At 36.6% G+C, this 19,635-nt stretch overlaps 1 protein-coding gene across 3 annotated transcripts in view; it reads left to right on the top strand.

Moving 5' to 3' along the window:
- RBM20 (RNA binding motif protein 20) overlaps positions 1 to 19,635 on the top strand; it is a 256,727-nt gene that overhangs the window by 184,048 nt on the left and 53,044 nt on the right. For 2 of the 3 annotated variants that reach the window (XM_074233726.1, XM_074233728.1), the window contains exons 2-5: positions 9,347 to 10,415; positions 11,264 to 11,325; positions 14,254 to 14,345; positions 14,701 to 14,798. In XM_074233726.1, coding sequence (XP_074089827.1) covers positions 9,347 to 10,415; positions 11,264 to 11,325; positions 14,254 to 14,345; positions 14,701 to 14,798 — 1,321 coding nt within the window. Of the gene's footprint in view, positions 1 to 1,346; positions 1,399 to 9,346; positions 10,416 to 11,263; positions 11,326 to 14,253; positions 14,346 to 14,700; positions 14,799 to 19,635 lie in introns of all 3 variants that reach the window. The other variant, XM_074233727.1, reaches the window with a different exon arrangement.

Below are 19,635 nucleotides of genomic sequence, written 5' to 3'. Positions count from 1 at the left end.
TTTTGCTTCATCATACTACCTCTCAGTTGTGTCCTAGCTGACAACACCCCCAAAATAACTACAGAGATCATTTGCATGCTGCTCTAGGAAATTTTACATTTATTCTTTTACTACACTGGGAGGTAAGTGACACACATATTGTGAACCTCATTTTACAAACTAGCAAAAACAGAGGCTTAGGGATATTAGGCTAATAAAACATTGAGGTCATATTTGGACCCAGATCCTTTGATTTCAAAGTCCATCATTGTATTCATAGTATAGGATTGATTCCTGATCTGACTCTTATTTTACAGATGAGGACACAGAGGCTCAGGAGTGAAGTGACTTGTTCAAGGTGATACATCAAGTAACTGGCAAAATCTCAAATCCCAACTTTTGATTTCAAAGCCAACATTTTCCCAGTCTACCTTTGTAGAGCTTATTTATCCTCTCTACCTCTGTATTTCATGTTGTCTTATAATAAATATACATTTCTGGAATGGACAAAGTTGTTCTTCAATATGCAAAAACACATTTTTTAAAAAACTATTCTGAGGTCCTTTTTGAATGGTTTCATCTTCCAGGTAACTTTATTTGAGTTCCTGTTTGATAAGGAACATTGAATGTATGTTTCCTATTGTACTATTAATAATGAGTTAAGTTTTTTGTTGTTGTTGACTTCTAGTTTGGTCAATTCTGAGTTAAGAAATGAGATATTTATTTTTTGGCTTTATTCATTAAGTTATCACTTCCCTTTTGCACACTATGGTGAACCCAACCAAGTAAATTCCAAATCACAAAATATTCATACCCTCACTTGCCAAGTATAAAAATGCTGATAGGTAACCACCAGGAATTGAGTGAGAAGAGCTATCTAGTGAAAGTGAGCACTAAGCACAGTTGATACAAGTACTTGGTGATACAGCTTCAAACAGAGATCACTCATAAACCCAGAATGTTTATTTTATATAGTTACAGTTATAAGTACAAGATATTTGTGTCTCTTCAAAATGACTTGTTTCTCAGGGGCACCATGGTAATACATATCATATGATGATAACTTTTATTTATGTAGTACTATAAGATTTGCAAAGCACTTTAGATACATTATTATTTGATTTGATTTTCACATCAACCCTGGGAGGTGAATGTTATCCTCACTTTACAGTTGAGTAAATTAATTCTCAGAGTGACTTGCCAAGGTCTTCCTGATTTCAAAGCTAGTGTTCTATTTCCTCTTATACATTACCTATACTGCCTCTCAGTAATACCATGTCCAAAGTTCTAAAATGTTCTGAGATGAATCTGTCTCAAGACTGGTCAAAGAAGTCTTATCTGTGATAAATCTTTTTTTTTTTTTTTAGGTTTTTGCAAGGCAAACGGGATTAAGTGGCTTGCCCAAGGCCACACAGCTAGGTAATTATTAAGTGTCTGAGGCTGGATTTGAACTCAGGTACTCCTGACTCCAGGGCCAGTGCTCTACCACTGCACCACCTAGCCCCTGTGATAAATTAAAAAAAAAAAGAAATGGGTAACCTCATCCTATTAAACAACAGTCATTGTTAGGACTTTGTATGCAATGGAAACCTCTATAAACCTGGTTAATGAAAAATCTTTTTCTTTTCTTTTATAGACTTATCTGGTGAATATGAATGAGGCAGTGCTATGATGTGTCAGAACACCTTTCTATTAATTAGCCAGGAAGCCTTGCCCAAATCACACAAACTCTCTGGGTCTGAGTTTCCTTTGAAGGAAAGGGAATATTTTAGAGTACATGCTTTGAATGCTATAATGGACTTAACAACATTCTGTGATACTGTGCTATTAATCAGAGTTTGAACTTTAGGCGTGTGATTACTGTTGTTTTAGCACCATCAAGTATTGTGCTCCTGACTATGTAGAAGGGTCCTAAATCCTATGATAATTACAAAGTACTGTTTAGATGTTCTCTGTTCGCTGGAAGAACTTATATCTTAGTAGATAGAACAAATAGAAATGATTCCACTTGGAGTAGGCATTTGGAAAGTAAAACCTGCATTTGTGTATGATTGTGTATACTTTGGTATATTTGAACTAATTTTATTATAAAACACCCAACCCAAAGTAAGTGAATCTGGGATACTCTTTTCTGGTCATGAGCTTTTCCTTTGAAGACATTTTGCATTTGTACATTGTAAAATCCTTGGAAGACCAGGACTATGTTTTAATTTATTTATGCATTACCTGTGCTAAGCACAACGCCCTTGACAAATAGATGCTTAATAAATGTGTTCTGTTTTTTTAAAATTCAATTTGTATCTAACCCATGAAGAATAAAAATTAGAGAATTTTGCATTTGGTCTTCTAGAAGAGAGGTCAATATAGCTAATTGACAGAGTGAAATGAAATCCTTGAATGGGATTACCCCTCTTAGAATAGGGCTGTATGAACTTGTTTGTATGTGTGTTTTATTTGTATATATATATTATATATATAATATATATATATAGTAATATCAGTGGTTTCATTTATATTCCTATGTGTTTTATTTTATTCATTTAAAAACATTATTCTGTAAAGAGGTTAACAGACTTTACAAGACTTCCAAAGGGTTTCCATGACACAAAAAGAGGTTAATTGCTCTTGAAAAAGATCTTTTGTTTATTTGAAAATGTTAACAATCCAGTCTCTTTTGGATTAAATGATATGCCTTATTATTTAATTCTTGTACCCTGAATTTATGTGGCAGAGTTCTGAGTGATATTACATACCTAAGATAAATTTTCTGACAAGTGAAACATTTGTTCTAGCACCACAAGTAATTTCAGTTTTTGAAATTTCTCTTAAATTTTCACATAACCTATATGACTTTTTTTCCCTAAGAATCCAATTTATCCTAAAGAGGGAAATTGTTTATTGATATGACTTTTCCTATAAGATTATTGTACACAAAACCAATTCTACCTTTGGAACAGTTTTTGGGGAATTGTCCACAGTGGTTTTGGAAATTTCTAGGACATTTGGAAGTTCCTTTTCCCAGCCTACTAGCCTCATCTGATTTTCTGGACCAAAGAAGTGACTCTTGAAATTTTTTCTTTTGTGGCTTCCAATTAGGAATGAAGTGGAAGTGGTAAGTCAGTTTTCTAGATTCTAAGAATTAAGCAATGGCTCTCTGGTCAACAGATGCCTACAGTGGTATTCCTGAACAGGTTTCCTAGTTAGTCTTTTCATCACTCTCCTTAATGGAATGACACTTCTGATATATGGCAGTGATATATGGCAGACACCTGTATGACCACAATATGTTAGGATTCATCAGAGCAACTAAACTTTAAGTAGTAGAGATCAGTTATCTGAGACCTAGCTCTAAGTAGGGTAATAATTCTCATCTAATTTTTGACAAAAAACATAGTTGGCACTTTTTTACGCATAACTTTAAAAAATTTTTTTCCTGAGTCAATTTGTATTGGACTACATCAATAGTAAACAATTTATTTGTGAGGAAAATTCTTGTCATCTGGTAGAGTAAAATAGAATGATAAACTTGAAAGAGACCTCAAAAATAATCTAGTCCATCCCATCTGTTTTGCAGCAGAGGAAACTGAGGCCCAGAGAGAGAAAATAACTTGCCCATACTCACACAGCTAATTAGTACATACACTAATCCTACAGGAAAAGTCATTTCAATAAATTAATTTCCCTCTTTAGTTGAAACTAGAACTCAGATCTTCTCAATCCAAATGTAGTGTTCTTTCTGCTAGATTAGTAGTTCTAGAGCATTCCTGGTTTAAGGAATTTTTGCATCTTAAAAATTATTGAAGACACTCCTCAGAGGGCTTTTGTTTATGTGGCTTTATCTATTAATATTTATTGTGTTATGAAGTAAAACTGATGAAATTTCAAAATGGTGATTTATTGATTCTTTTTTAAATAACAACAAACCATTATATGATAATATAAATGGACTCCTGTTTGTTTAGAAAATGATGGGGGGGGAAAATGCAGTTTCCAATCACTTATTACTCTTTATTTCCAAGGTCCCCATGGACTATTATCTAAAGATTATCCCAAAGGCAAAATTGTCTTTGTGTACACTAATCCTGTAGTCATATCAATAAATCAATTTTTGTCTTTAGCTGAGACTAGAACCCAGATGTCCTGAGTCCAAATGCAACATTCTTTCTGCTAAGATTAGTGGTTTTCCAGCATTTTGGTTTTAGGAATTTTTGCATTCTTAAAAACTATTGAGAACCTCTTTCAAAGGACTTTTGTTTATGTGGTTATATCTATTAATATTTATTGTATTATTATGAAGTAAAACTGATGAATTTTCAAAATGGTGATTTATTGATTCATTTAAAAATGACAACAAACCATTATATGATAATGTAAATTACATATTTTTATGAAAAATAACTTTTCCAAAGCAATTGTGTAAGAAGAGTGGCATTATTCTAAATATTTCTGCATATCTCTTTAATGTCTGGCTAACTAGAAGACAACTGAATATTCATATCTGTACCTGCATTCAATCTTATAGGCTATATAATTTTGCTTAAGTATATAAAGGAAATCTATCCACACACAAATATGTAGTTGGAAAAGGGTGGAATATTCTATTATAGTTTTGACCTGATGGACCCCCAAAAGGGTCTTGGGAATCTTATGAACCACACTTTCAGAATGTCTGCAATATCCCATACTGCTTTACAGATGCCCAGAATGAGACCTTTTTCTTTCTAGTAAAGTGTTGCTGAAGTTGTTTAGCTGACACTATGACCCCATTTGGGGTTTTCTTAGCAAAGATACTGGAATGGTCTGCCATTTCTTTTTCCAACTCATTTTATAGATCAGAAAAAGGGAGGTAAATAGGCTTAGGGGACTTAACCAGGAACTAGGCAATAAGATTAAATGACTTGCTAGTGTCTGAGGCCAGATTTGAACCCAGTAGTATTACAGTAGCAGAAATAAAACTCCATTCTTGTCAGCCTTGCCTAAATAGAACACATTTAGCACCAACCTTTTTTTATTGTTTGTTTTCTTTTCTTGTTTGTTGTTTTTTTTTTTTTTGCAAGTCAATGAGGTTAAGTAATTTGCTCAAACTCACACAGCTAAGTATCAAATGTCTGAGGTCCAATTTGAACTCAGATCCTCCTGACTCCCAGGGCTGGTGCTCTATCCACTACACCACCTTAATTGCCCCACATTTAATCCCTGTCCTTGAGTTCATCATAGCATCTTATTTAGATTTTGGAATATAATGCACGATGACTTTTAAAATCAATAGCTTTTAGAAAATGTTGTCAAGTCCTACCTGTTTTATATCTTTTTTAATGCAGTGGAATTAAACTAAAGGCAGCATTTCATTTGTAGCTCCTAACTTTCTGAACAAGTTAAGTACAACTGTCTGTCCTTTAAATTTTATTTTATTTTTCAAGCCATGGGTGTGCTTATAAAAAAAATAGGTGCAACGTTTCAAAGATGACAAGGTAGGTAGAGTTTTAGCTAACCATGCAATATAGGTCAACCCTGAGGCAGTGAGCTTTCTATGGACTGAGATGAATCAGAATGATGTATCCATAAATTCTCCCTTAGAACTTGTTTAAGCCCTTCATTTAAATGAAATTCTCCAGCGGCCATATAATAAACTGACTTCTTAGTTCCCTTTGCCTTCTTTCTTAGATCAAATGTGAGCTTGATCAGTGATATTAGAACACATGTATCATGCACCATAGGCTTGGTAAGGGAGTAGAGGCAGGACAGGGAAAGAGGGAGAGAGATAGATCCCAGAAGTCTGATTCAGTCTCAAATCCCTAAATCCCTCCCATTCAGAAATCAAGGATTAGAGAGTATCATTGCTATCCCTTGCTTCTTGAGAATGGGGGTATTGATACAATAACTAGCAAAGACTGAGAGGGGTCCAGGTAATAATGAAAAGATTCTTCAGGTGGAGCACTGGCTCAGGTAGTTAAGGCAAGCAGACTTTTAGAAAGAAGTAGACTTGTCTGTCTTTCAGAAAAGAAAGGGGTCATTCTGCTGGCAAAGATGTTCTAGTTGAGACTCCCACGGCCCAATATGTGAGAGGGAATACCCTTTGCAAAGTACCTCTTTCCTTCAGGAACTTATTTCATGCAACAGTCAACCAACACTTTCCTTTTTCTCCTCACCAAAAAAAAACCCCCCCTCAAAAAAAGGTATTTTGCCTCCTGACTCATTAGCCTGCTGGGAAATATTGTCCTAGGGGCTGCTAGGTGGCCTAGTGGATAAAGCACCAGCCCTGGAGTCAGGAGTACCCGGGTTCAAATCCCATCTCAGACACTTAATAATTACCTAGCTGTGTGGCCTTAGGCAAGCCACTTAACTCCATTTGCCTTGGAAAAAAACCCAAACAAACCTAAAAAAAAAAAAAGAAATAATGGTTCTAATCCAGGTTCTACCACCATTTTTTAATAGCTCATCTTTCAAATGTCAGCATTTACCACTTTATCACTAATAGTGACCTAGAGAAAGTCACTCCCCTTCTGTGGGCCTCAGTTTTCCCATTACTAAAATAAGCTGATTGGATGGCCTATATACAAGTGTCAATTTAGATGTCTCTGCTCTCCCTTGTTTGTAATACTGTCCCAAGCCACCTTTGTGATGTTAAATGGTTTCCAGTGGACATTTCTTATATCAGTCCTTGTATAGGCTACTGCAGTCGGGAATGATTCTTATTTCACTGAGAAGTTTACTTCATGCTAGATTAATTCCTAACCTTGAGTTCCTGGATACCAAAGCTAGAATGGATGGTGTGAAATTATTCTCCATTGGCCACATTGACTGACAGCATCATTTTCATAAGCTAGTGAACCATCAGAAGCCAGAGACTTTTCATTATTGAGATTTCATCTCTATTTAGAATCCAAAGGGTAGGAGGTCAGTGTTACTTTATTGTCAGACCAGCTGTTGTCCAAAGCCACCTCTGAGGGCCTTTCCCCTCTTTTCCAGTATATAGCAGAAAGGACTACTAGGGGTGTTCATTCTTTCCACAGAGAATCCTCCACATAATTTGCCTTCCCATGTCAGAAGTGAATTTATGCTAATATTCTGTGATAGTTACTGTCATTTGAAAGATGAGCTATTAAAAAATACTGTTAAACTTCCAACTTGTTTTTGGCATCTCAACATCTTTTGATTGAAATAGCCTTTCAGTTTTAATTGTTAAGAGTAAATAAACTTTTATTCAAATTGAATATCAAGTTAATGGTAGTTAAGATTTTGTCAAGCAAATAGTAGAGTTCTGTCAATGGTGGGCAGACAATTAGGTCTTTCTTCTTGATTTGTTTTAAGTCTCAGGGTAAATGGACCACCAGCTGTATATTCTGGGCCTGGTTCCAGGATTACTGGTTCCTTTTGCCAAGCCTACGAGAATTTTAAAATGATTGACTACACTGAGTTGAAAAGATAAACCTTCTATAGATAATTATTTAGAAGTATGACTTCTCTCCCCACTCAGCCCCACCCCCAACAATCCCTGGCCAAAAACACTGGGCAGTTTGTTTGTTTGTTTGTTTGTTTTGTTGTGTTTTGTGTTTTTGGAAAATTCAGTTGAGTTCTTAGAAAAAAAAATCCTTTCTCATTCTGGATATGGAAACTCCGTTGGCACCTCATTAGCACCTTGTTACTGAGGACAGGGTGTGTTTTGGAAAAAAACGGTAGGGAGGTTTGGCTGCTGTATAGATAGGGTTTTGAGTTAAGCCTAATTGCTCTTCCCAAGCTTAGCTACTTAATACTGGCTAGCATTAAGGGTCTATCACCAGCCCCTTGACCATCCTTTGCTTCCTTTCATATTTTCACCTACTTAGGCAATTAGCACCTTCCCAACCCTACTCCCTCTGCATCTTGTCCCTGTCCAACCCCAACTACTGCCCATGAGCCACCACAACCTCCCCAGAGAGCGAAGGTATCTTCAACCTTGTCTGCCCTCCAGCAGACATTTTAAATTATAGCTGACCTGCTCTGCACTTGGAGGAAAACAGTATTTATTGTCTGTTGGTTGGCTGCACCTTTAGTTGAATATAATCATTCCTTGATTATTCATTAAGGGGAGAGAAAGGATTATCCAGAAATTTGATTTTGGAATATGTTTCCAAATTTAAATATGGGTGTGCCGAGTCTTCTGGGAATTCACTTCAAAGAAAACAATGAAGCCCTACTATGAAATCATGACTCAGGAGGAGAATGGAAGTTGTCTGCTGATAGCATCTATGCCAACTCTTTTCCTGATTCTTGCCTCTAACCTCATACTTCCCTGAACACTTATTTCATGACAGAGATAGAGACAGTAACATTTTCTGATTGAAGTACTGAACTCCATAAGCAAAGTTAAAACTTAAAAACTTGAAACTTTTCTGTAGGGAAGAGGTTTTAAGTATAACAGAAAATTCTCCCTTTATCCTAAAATCTGCCTTTGCCCACATATCCTTTGCTTTCTTTATTGTGTGAAGTTTATCCTGTATATTGAACATTGTGAATCAGATTTTGAATTTTAAAACAATTCAAATTATGAATTTTCAGCACAAATCTAAAATTAGAATAGGTCATACCATAAAGATCAGAAAGTCCATGCTTGTCACAGGTCACCCTTATAAAAAAAAATGAGACATGAATGAGGAATTATTCATGGAATAATTCTCACAAAACATTGTCTATGTTAGACACTGAGAGGGACAACAAGACAAAACTCAAGGAACTTATAGTCTAATACAAAATAAGATATTATAATTCCAGTTTTATGATACATTTGAGGAGGGGGTGATCATTTCCATTAGGTGAGATTGGAGCACACTTTATAAATGAAGTGGCGCCTGAGAAAGCCATTCAAGGTTGGCAAGGATTTCAACAGGCAAAGCTGGAGGGGCCAAATGTGTTACTTTGTAGGCACTCATAGCTATGAGCAAAGATAGGGAGTGGGGGGGGGCAAGGCTAGGTGGCACAGTGCATAGAGCACCTGCCCTGGAGTCAGGAGTACCTGAGTTCAAATCCAGCCTCAAACACTTAATAATTACCTAGCTTTGCGGCCTTGGGCAAGACACTTAACCCCATTGCCTTGCAAAAAAAAAAAAAAAAAAGATATGGAGTGGGAAAGGAAGGATAAGAAAATCATGAGTTTGACTAGAGTGAAAATCACATTCTATCATATTGCATACTCCTAACACCTTCTCTGCTAAGGATATATGACTTTTCTACAAACATTTCTTGAGGGACAAAAGTATTTAACGATGCAGGATATTTGGACAGTGATGGCCCACAAAGAATCTATGGGTCTTGAGTTCAAGGACAGAGCTTGTGTTAGGTAGAGAGTCTTTTATAAACAGAAATCAGTTTAAACTTGTTTCTTTTGCAGTGCTGCCAAGCTTCTGGACAAGAACCCATTTTCTGTCAGTAATCCAAGTCCTCTGCTTCCATCACCTGCGAGTCTTCAACTGGCCCAACTGCAAGCCCAGCTGACCCTCCACCGGCTGAAATTGGCCCAGTCAGCAGTCACCAGCAACACTGCAGCTGCCACAGTCCTGAACCAAGTCCTCTCCAAAGTGGCTATGTCTCAGCCTCTCTTCAACCAGCTGAGACATCCATCTGTGATCACTCCCCCACATGGCCATGCTGGGACTCCCCAGCACCCAACAGTGATGCCAAACACCAGATTTTCATCTAGGGGGATCACGTTTTCACCTCCCAGTCAAGGACAGGGCCTGGGACCCTCCATGAACCTGCCCAGTCAGGCTACTAATGCCATGGTGATGCATCCTTTTGGTGGGGTCATATCTCAGAGCTCTAATCAACCGGCTGTTGTCCTGGGCATCAGCAAATCTGGTCCTGTTCCTTCTGTGGCAGGGTTCTATGAGTATGGCAAAGCTAGTAGTGCTCAGACCTATGGTTCAGATAGTGATAGCCAGTCGAGCTTTCTGCCAACATCAGGTGCCACCTCAGTTGGGGTAACCTATGAGGGTCAGTGCAGTCATACAGGACATCCAAAGCAAGATGGCCAAGCCAGCTTCCCTAAAGACTTTTATGGGCCCAATTCCCAAGGACAGCACATGACTGGAGGACAGCCCCTGGGGTTCCCTGGAGAACAGCACATGAATACACCCACCACCAGTGGTCCTAAAGGAGAGGTAGACCCACTGCTCCATGGCACAGGATCAAATAGCCAGTGGGAATGGCCACCAATAAGTCAATCCTATGAGCTGTATGACCCAGAAGAACCCACTCCAGATACCAAGTTTGGTCCTTCAACCCCAACTCCCTTCAACAAGAAGCAGAGTTTTAGTAGCACCCAGAGACGAGGGAAGGAGGAGCCCATGCTGTCCATGAGGCCTCTCCAGGGTCATGAACTGAATGATTTTCATGGTATTGCCCCTCTCCACCTGCCACACATCTGTACCATCTGTGATAAAAAAGTCTTTGATCTAAAGGTAAGGGAGAGAAGGGTGGGGCAATTGGCTAAGATCACCTGGCCTAATGCACTCTTTCCCTATCTACCATGAAAGCTTGGTGATCTTGTCTGACCGTGTCTTTCCTCTTCTCAGTAGTCTCCAGTGGCTCCCTATTGTCTTAAGAATAGAGTACAGATGCTTCTGCTTGGCATTTAAAGTTCTTCATAGCCTGGTTAAGATCTACCTTTAAATCCTTACTAATCATTATCACTCTTTTACATGCATTCCACACTCTAGCCAAATTGGCCTTCTGGCTGTTACACAGGAAATTTTCTCTCATCAACCTGCTATGCACAGGTTGTCTCTCAGGCAGACAGGAAATTTTCTCTTATCAACTTGTTATGCACAGTTTGTCTCTCAGGCCTGGAATGCATTCCCTTCTTATTTCTGTCTCTTAAGATTCTTAGTTTTGTCATATCTGAGGTTTGAAATGCTACCTTCTATTAAAGTCTTTCCTGATCCCTCAAGAATTACTCTGATCAAATACATATTTATTTTGTACATATTTGGAATAGACATATATAGAGAGAGTCTCCTGAAAGAATTCACCTTCTATCCTTAAGGTGCCTAAAGAATCTTTTTTTTTTTTGAGCCTATAGAATCTTAAGAATTCTATCCTTAGACTTCAGCTCAGTTTTCTCACCAGTAAAATGGGGATGATGCCACTTTCACAATATTGTTATGAGGAGTCAATGAAATAATGTATGGAAAGAATTTAATAGCTATAAAATATGATATGAATGTGAATTCCTACTATTATTCATCTGCTTTCAATATAATATGTATTGGAGAGCTCTTTGGTCATTCATCTGCTTCTTCTGACTTAGGACTGGGAGCAGCATATCAAAGGGAAAATGCACACTCAGAAATGCATGACTTTCTCTGAAAGGTGAGTTCTGCTGCTAAGAGTGAATGTCTGAGTACTTGAAGAGTATTTGTTTGCTGTTGTTCCTGTGTTCTCTAAGGACTTCAGGAAGATATATATATATATACATATATATATATATGTATATATATATATGTATACATATATATATATATACATATACATATGTATATATACATATATATATACATATATATATATACATATATATAAGTTCTTTCTTTTATCCAGTTCCTTTTTCCTTTAAAATTCAATAATTCATTGCAAACTCAAATTTAAACAAAACCAAAGTCAAGTAAGTTTGTATTTACAACTCTATAAACTTGAAAATAAACTTCAATAGAGATAGTTTATTAGATTATCTCTCATTCTCTGTCTTCACCCACTGTTGTTATCCATTCATATCCATTTTATATATGTTTTTTCTTTTATTACATGATAATCAATGTGAAGAATTAGTTTTTGGCTTTGATTTCTTATTTCACATTAATTTATAGTAATCTTTGTATTTTTAATCTTATTCCCCACATTTGTCAATCTTAATTGTTTTATAGTATTCCATTGAATTAATATAACAGGATTTATTTGGTCAATTTCAAATTGTTGGTTAGTTAAATTCCTTTCATATTTTTAATCACAGATATGACAATATAAATCCATTTGGAAAGAGTTCACTTTTTCACTTAATAGTATTTTATTTGTTGCAATTGCATGTAAAGATAGTTTTCAACTATTCCTTCTACAAGATTTTGAGTTTTCCTCCTCCCCAAGAAAACAAGCAGTCTGGTATACAATCATAGTAAACATATTTCTACATTAATCACATTGTGAAAAAGGAATCAGGACAAAAGGGAAAAGCCATGAGAAATAAAAAACAAAAAAACTGAAAATAGTATGCTTCAATTTACATTCAGATTCTAGGTCATTCTCTGAATGTAGATAGCATTTTCCATCATGGGCTGAAAAGAGCTCTTTTTTAAAATCAGATGTTTAAGGTCTATTTTGAAAATTAGTCTAGTGGAGAAGATGGCATTTTTTTGTAACTGTTACAGTATTATGGAAGATTGCTTTCCAAAAAGACTCCACCAATTTTCAATTCTACCAGCAAAGTATAAGGATATGTTATTTCCAAGGTCCTTCAAGCTCTGAGTTATGCCATTTTTGTTTATTTTTGCCATTTTGGAGGCTTGAGTGGTACAATAAAGTTATTTTAATTTAAATTTTATTTTCATCAAGTATAGTTCATGCAGATTTTTTTTGATGGGTTTCTATGGGTTTCTAAACTGGTAGATCAGGGCACCTGAAGATAAAGTTTGCCTAGATTTGGCAAAAAATTGTTAAAAATTTCCCATATTATTCTTGTAAGACAGATGGAAAACTTTAGGTTAGACAATAAAATAATTAGATGGCTACATCCCTGAATTGACTGACTGGATTCAAAGAACAGCCATTGATGATTTCAAGTCACCTTTGCAGGAGCACATTCCTTGGAACAAGTGCATCATTCTACAATTTAACATTTTTATCAAAGATATGGCTAAAGGGAATAAATATTTATTCAGTATCTACCATGTGCTGGGCACTGTACTAAGTACTTTATAAACAACTTAATACTCGTAAAAATTCCATCAAGTAATTCCTATTATTATCCACATTTTATAGTTGAAGCAACTAAGGCAGGAAGAGAATAAGCGATAGACATAGATGATATAACAGCATTTTTCAGATGACACAAAACTGGGAGATAATATACTCAATAACAAAGTCAGAATCTGAAAAATCTTGACAGTCTATAAGTAACTGAGCTAAGTCTAATAAAATTAAATTTAGGATAGGGATAAATGTCTTACATTTGTGTTTAAAAATTCAGCTTCATTTGTACAAAATGGTGGCATCATGGTTATTTGTCTGAAAAAGATCTGGATTTTAGCTATGAGTCACAAAAATAATGTTGCACCTCTCAAAAATAATGTGATCTTGAACTATATCTTCTGATAATAATGAGTGCCCTTTGTCCTGTGCCCTAGTCAGACCACATATTAGATTCGGGGCACCAGAGCAAAAGAAGGTCAGTGAGATGTTTGAGAGTGTCCAGAGGAGGTGAATTGAGTCCATGGCACCTGTTTAAAATAAGACCTAACACTTAAATAGCCCTTTAAAGTTTGCAAAATGCTTTACATATGATTGGTCAAAGGAACTTGGGGCAAGGAGCTGAGTGTAACCTGAAGAAGAAAACACTTGGCGAAAATTGCTGTGTTCTAGCATTTGGAAGAGTGTCATACAAATGTAGGGCAGCTAAATGGCTCATTGGATAGAGTCCTGGACCTGAAGTCATCTACCTAAATTCAAATCTAGTCCCAGACAACTTACTAGGTGTGTGACCCTGGGCAATTTACTTAACATTGTTTGCCTCAGTTTTCCCATCTGTAAAATGAGCTTGAGAAGAAAATGGCATGCCACTCTAGTATCTTTGCCTAAAAAAAAACAACTGGGGACATGAAGAATTAGATACAATGAAAAAGCAATTGAACACTAATAACGTATACAATAGGGATTAGACTCCAAAGGGCATAATTAGGAGCAAAGGATAGAGGTTAGAGAGATAAATCTGCTCTTGATGTCAGGGAAAACTTCTAAAAAAATTAAAGTTATCCAAAAGTTGAATATACTGACTCAAGAAATAGTGGATTCTCCCTTATTTGAAATCTTCAAGCACATGATAGATTATTTGTCAAGTGTATTAAGGTAGGTGTTCTTATGGGTTGGACTAGGTGGTTACTGAAGACCCTACCAACTCTTCAATTCTCCATTTGTGTTATTGGGAATCATTTATCTCTCCTCCAAGCTTGAGGTAAATATAACATTCATTTCCTTCTAACTTTTTGTTCTTTTTTATGTTTAATCCTTTCCTTTAATTTTTTTTTTTTTTAGTGCTGGTATTCGATGTGTTGTTGGCTCAGCAGAAGGAGCATTGTGCACTTCACCAAATAGCACAGCTGTTTTTAATCCTTCTGGAACTGAAGGTAAGGGGTGTCCAGAGGATTACTAATATGAATATGAAATCAGGTTTCTGATGACACCTTGTCTGAGATTTATCAACCCTATAGCTTCCTCTGTACCCCATCTTCCAAAGTTAAAGATCTTTGAAAAATCAAATATGATCTACTTTTCCCATATTAATATTTCCAGTGTTGGGTTTTTTGTAAGGTCAATGTCAATGATTAATGTTTCCCAGAGAAACTGAGAAATAATCATGATAACCATTAGAAAATATTTTGAAAACAAATCCTTTTCCCCCTCTTAGTCCTAGGCAGTTGCCATTTGAAAGCAATGTGACTGTCTCTTTTTCCCCCCACTGGCTTTATGTAATTCCTTTAGATTTTGCCTCAAATATTGGATCGTCGTTTGCTGTGGTTCCAACAAGGTCCTTTGCTCAGTCAAATCCCACTTTCTCTCCCACTGCTTCTGGGACAAATGTGAGTATGAAAACAATTTCATCTTTGTCATCATCAGCTTCATGTAACAACTGTTCATATGTGGTATTGGACAAAAAAAAAAAAAGAACATGGTCTTTCTAGTATGTGTCTTTCTGCTCCCAGAGTTGTATGAAGTGAATGTGCTCCAAATGTGGCTTAATGTAGTTTGGAAAAATGTGTCCCCACAGAGAAGTATACAACTTAATTCAGTATAGTAAGTTTTGTTGGGACCTACACTGACTTAGAAAAACATATTAAGGTTTTGTGGCTCCTGAAATGATTTTTGACGTTTATACTGAAGTGGATCACATCCCAGAAGAGAGTGATCCTAGACAACATTAACCAGAAAGGAAAATGTATCTGAAAAATAGAAGCTATGACTTGATGAGTTCTAAGGTTCTATGTTGAGAGCTAGTCGTTGATAAAAGTTTTTTAACGTTTCTTTCTTACTCCACATAGCCTGCCTTTCATTCCAAAATAGCTCCTACTCCTTGCTGCCTCCCACCTTAGGTCGGGTAGCTTCTTCAATCCCTCTAGTTTCTACAGTTTAAATGCATTGGCTCATTCTCTATTCTTCAGCACTTCCTTTAAACTTTCCTGTTTTGAACCTCCCCCTCATTCCTCCAAAGCATCCTCCTTCTCTCACCCTCCTGAAATACAAGGCAGAGTCTGATAAGCAAAAAAGCTAAACAAAATGTTTTTGGCTAAAATTGTGGGCCTTGGGTGTGAATATATGTTTGTGGGTGTATCTCTTTTTTAAATTGTGTGTGTTTGTTATATCTTCCCTTAAATCTTCAGGACTGTAAGATCCCAAGAGAGGCAGTGTGGTATCAGAGAGAGCTAGTTTTAGATTCCAGAACACCTGAATTCACTTCCTACCTCTAATACATTCTGGCACTGTGACCTTTGGCCAAGTCCCTTGACTTTTCCATGCTCTAGATAATGCTTTAAGATTGCCAAGCAGTTGCTTATCTACAATGATAAAGACTTCACTGGGAATTCTTCATGTTAACTTGCCAATGAATTTATAGGACTAGTCAAAGTAAAATTCAATAAAAGCTTCTCAGGGAGAGGGACCTTGGTCTTTTCATCATATCCTGCAGGAATATGCTTGACTGTCTAATACTGATAATATCCTCATTTAGACATGATATATTCTTAGAGGTCACATCTTAGAGTACATCTCTGTGAGCCAAAGTCCTGATTTTCAGATATTGGTAGGAAACATTGAATGTGTGAGCAATACAACAAGAAAATGAAGTATTGGGGGTGACTAGGTGGTACAGTGGGGGCAGCTAGGTGGCGCAGTGGATAGAGCACTGGCCTTCGAGTCAGGAGTACCTGAGTTCAAATCCAGCCTCAGACACTTAATAATTACCTAGCTGTGTGGCCTTGGGCAAGCCACTTAACCCCAATGCCATGCAGAAACAACCTAAACAATTAAAAAAATGAAGTATTGGAATTTTTTAGCCAGCATTAAATCAGTGGAGTGATGAAATGTAAAAAGTTGAAAAGAAATTGCCTTGAATGAGGAAAACAATATACAGAATAATTACAAAAATATCAGTGAAAAAATAAAGTCAAAAAACTGCATTCTGTATTATTGAAGAAAGGCTTCATAAAAGAGATGAGAACATGTACTTCCCTTCCTTTGCAAAGATGGGGGAGAATAGAAGTGAAGCATTATATTCATTGTCAGAATTGGTTGATATGTGGGTTAGATTTGCTGAAATGTTTTTTTTTTCTCCTTTTTTATTCTTTGTTCCAAGGTATGGCTTCATAGATAAGGGAGGGAAGACGGATACATTTGGAAATGAAGGTGATATAAGAACAAAAGATATCTGTAGTAATTTTTTTTAAAAGAAAAGGGTATACCTGTGCTTAGTTTGTAAAGGAAGCATCTGCTTCCTTCTGATTTTTAATTCAGTTCAACAAATATTAAGTACAGCACACAAAGTATTGCTTAAAGGGGAAAATGTTGTGTAAGGGAGCTTGTACATAGTAAGCATTCAATGAATATTTGAATGAATCAGTGAATGCCCAAATTGCAATTGTATTTATGTGTTAAGCAGTTTAGTAATTCTCTGTTCTAATACTCAGATTCATTGAGTAACACACAAAGATCATATAGCCACTGGTCTAAAGAATATAGAGAAGATAAATTTGATGTCTGATAATTTATTTCTGTCTTCAGGAACCTAATATTACTGATTTTCTCAGTCAGCTTTTATGAGTACTAAAAGGTAATCTGCTGAAAACTAGGATTCTAATGTCACTGACCACCTGCAGATGCCATTTCCACAGTAAGGTTTCTTTCTCTGCTACAAAGGCAAAGAAATCTACAACTAAATATCTTTGGACAGTTGTGTATTGGTAGAGAAGGTGAAGTCAGGGAAGAGAAAAGTATTATAGAGTGACATTTGTATAAGGGATATACCTAGAATTAAGAGATTCTATTAGGGCAATAAAGACACTCCATATCTAGATTGAACCCTTACAGTTTTTGAAATCCTTTCACATATGGTAAAAAGAGATAGATTCCCCCCCTCTTCCTGGCATTGTCACTATTGATCTGAGTTCTAGGTATCTACTGACTATGTTCTACATAGCCAAGGGTGGAGTTATTTTTTTTTTTTGAGATTCCAAAGAGGAAGTTTCATATCCCCATACTTTTACTTGCTAGTAGAATAACCTAGAGTAAATCTCTTCACCTCACTGTGTGATGATGTTGGTCCTTTGTTCTCAAAGAAGAGCATGACATCAGGGGAGGTGATACCATGACAAGCATATGAACTGGATTTGAGTGAGGATGTACAGTGCTAAAGTCACCAGTCTCATTTTCTTCTCCAGATCCTTCTGGGTCCAGTGGTCAGATATGAATCAGGACAACTGGAGATGGTCTTCATTGCGAAGCAGTCAGGGTTATGTGACTTGCCCAAGGTCACACAGCTAATTAGTGTCAAGTGTCTGAGGCTGGATCGGACTCCTGTCCTCCTGACTCCAGGATCACTACTCTATTCAGTGCACCACCTAGCTGTCCTTGCATCATGTGAGAGTAGGGCTATATACTTCTCATTTCCTTTCTAGTTCTAACATTCTTTTATCCTTTTACCTAAAGAATTATATAACTATTGATCAGCCTTTGTTTGGTCCCCTGAATCAGACCTTACCAAATCATCAGATAACTTGCCTTTCATATTCTCAATTGGTTGCTTTTGATGGAATGAACCAAAAGTTAGGTATGCCCTATCTTTAAAAATGTACAATAATCTGGTTTGCAGAACCATAGAATGTTGGAGCAAAAAAAAAGGGACCTTAGTCCCAACTAGCCAGACCTCCTCATTGTACAGCTAGATGCAGATAAACAGGTGAAGGGGTTAGGGACAAAGATCCACATTACAAATGTTTCCTTTTACCAAAGGACTCATCAGAGGGTTCCTTTAAATTATAAGTAACTTGGTTCAACCTATACCAGAATACTTACATGCAATCAAATAGAACTAATATTTCAGTAGAGAACAATCATTGTTTATAGAGCAAAAAATCAATTGTCTCACTGTTTTTGAATAAAACAGTGGAAATCTGATGAATCCCATAGTGAAAAATCTTCCTTGAAATGTTGTATTACAATCAGAGTCCTATCGCTACCATCCTTCTCGTAAAGGCAGCTAACTGCCTTGATATTGGATATTGGACTTTGACTAGATAGTGGTCTTGTGTTTTCTTATTTGTCTTGGGCAGTATAGAAAGATTATGTGGAATTTATTGTATCCACAGATCACAAGTCAGTCTGTATCTTGTCTTTCACCAGCTGGGTTGGGAGCTTAGAAAGATTATACCTTTGTAAAACAGTATTCACTTTCACTTAAAGCTGCTGCTGATGGATAGAACAGCAGGGAGTTTATGTTTGGCTCTGGAGTCATCATAAACAGAGTAATCAGGTTTCTGGAAGGAGCTTCCTGGGCCCTCTTTGGCTGTAAATAGAGTCCTAGCATCTGCAAGAGGTAGATGCAGTGAGTGGCTGCTTCTCCCTATAAAATGGCCTTTGGGTTTTCACAGCCTGCATAATGTTTATTTAGTGCATGGTGACAGAGCTTGAGGCACTTCTGACCAGGGACATATGAAGTCTTCCTGCAGTTTGACAGCTGTTGGGATTGGTTTTTGCCTTCCCAGAACCTTAAGCATTAGAGAACTCACATAACTGAGGATACAGAAAGCATGGAGAAAAGTCATGGTTGCAAAGATGCCATAGGTTGTCCAAAGGATAACATGTACATCATACTTCAAACTAGTTATGAGTCAATTGTTTCCAATGGGAGCATTTGCACCTCAGAAAGAGGCAAATGCTACAAATCAAAGCTTGATTTTATTTGCCTTCATTGTTTAGGCTTAAGAAAGCAATAGAGAAAATGTTAATAAAGCAGGCTCAACTTAAAAGTACCATAAGTATGGTTATTATTGTTTTAGAAAGTCAGTTTTTAAACATTTACTAGCACATCCTTACTTTGGACATGCACAAAATGCCAGTCCATTTATTTCATTCTGTACTGACACCTTTAAATCTGCTTTACTACCTTCTGAGTTTCTTGTTTCAAATGCAGAGTTTGATTGTTTCTAAATGTTGTAAAAATAAATCCCAGTCTCCTGCTTTTTGTGGAAAAAGATGCATCTTTGCCTATGAACAATCTTGCCTTTGTCTCCTCACAACCAGATATCACTTTTTATTTTCACAAAGCATCTTATAGAGGAGTGACAGTTGAACTCAAAACCATGTAACTTTGGTTGGATCCACAGTTCTTCCACTATGTTTCAAGTCATTTCCCTTACTTAAGTTTCA

This window comes from Macrotis lagotis, chromosome 4 (assembly GCF_037893015.1).
Source record: "Macrotis lagotis isolate mMagLag1 chromosome 4, bilby.v1.9.chrom.fasta, whole genome shotgun sequence".
NCBI lineage: Eukaryota > Metazoa > Chordata > Mammalia > Peramelemorphia > Peramelidae > Macrotis > Macrotis lagotis.
The sequence above is the reverse complement of the archived record's forward strand: the minus strand, read 5'-3'. Positions and strand labels throughout refer to the sequence as shown.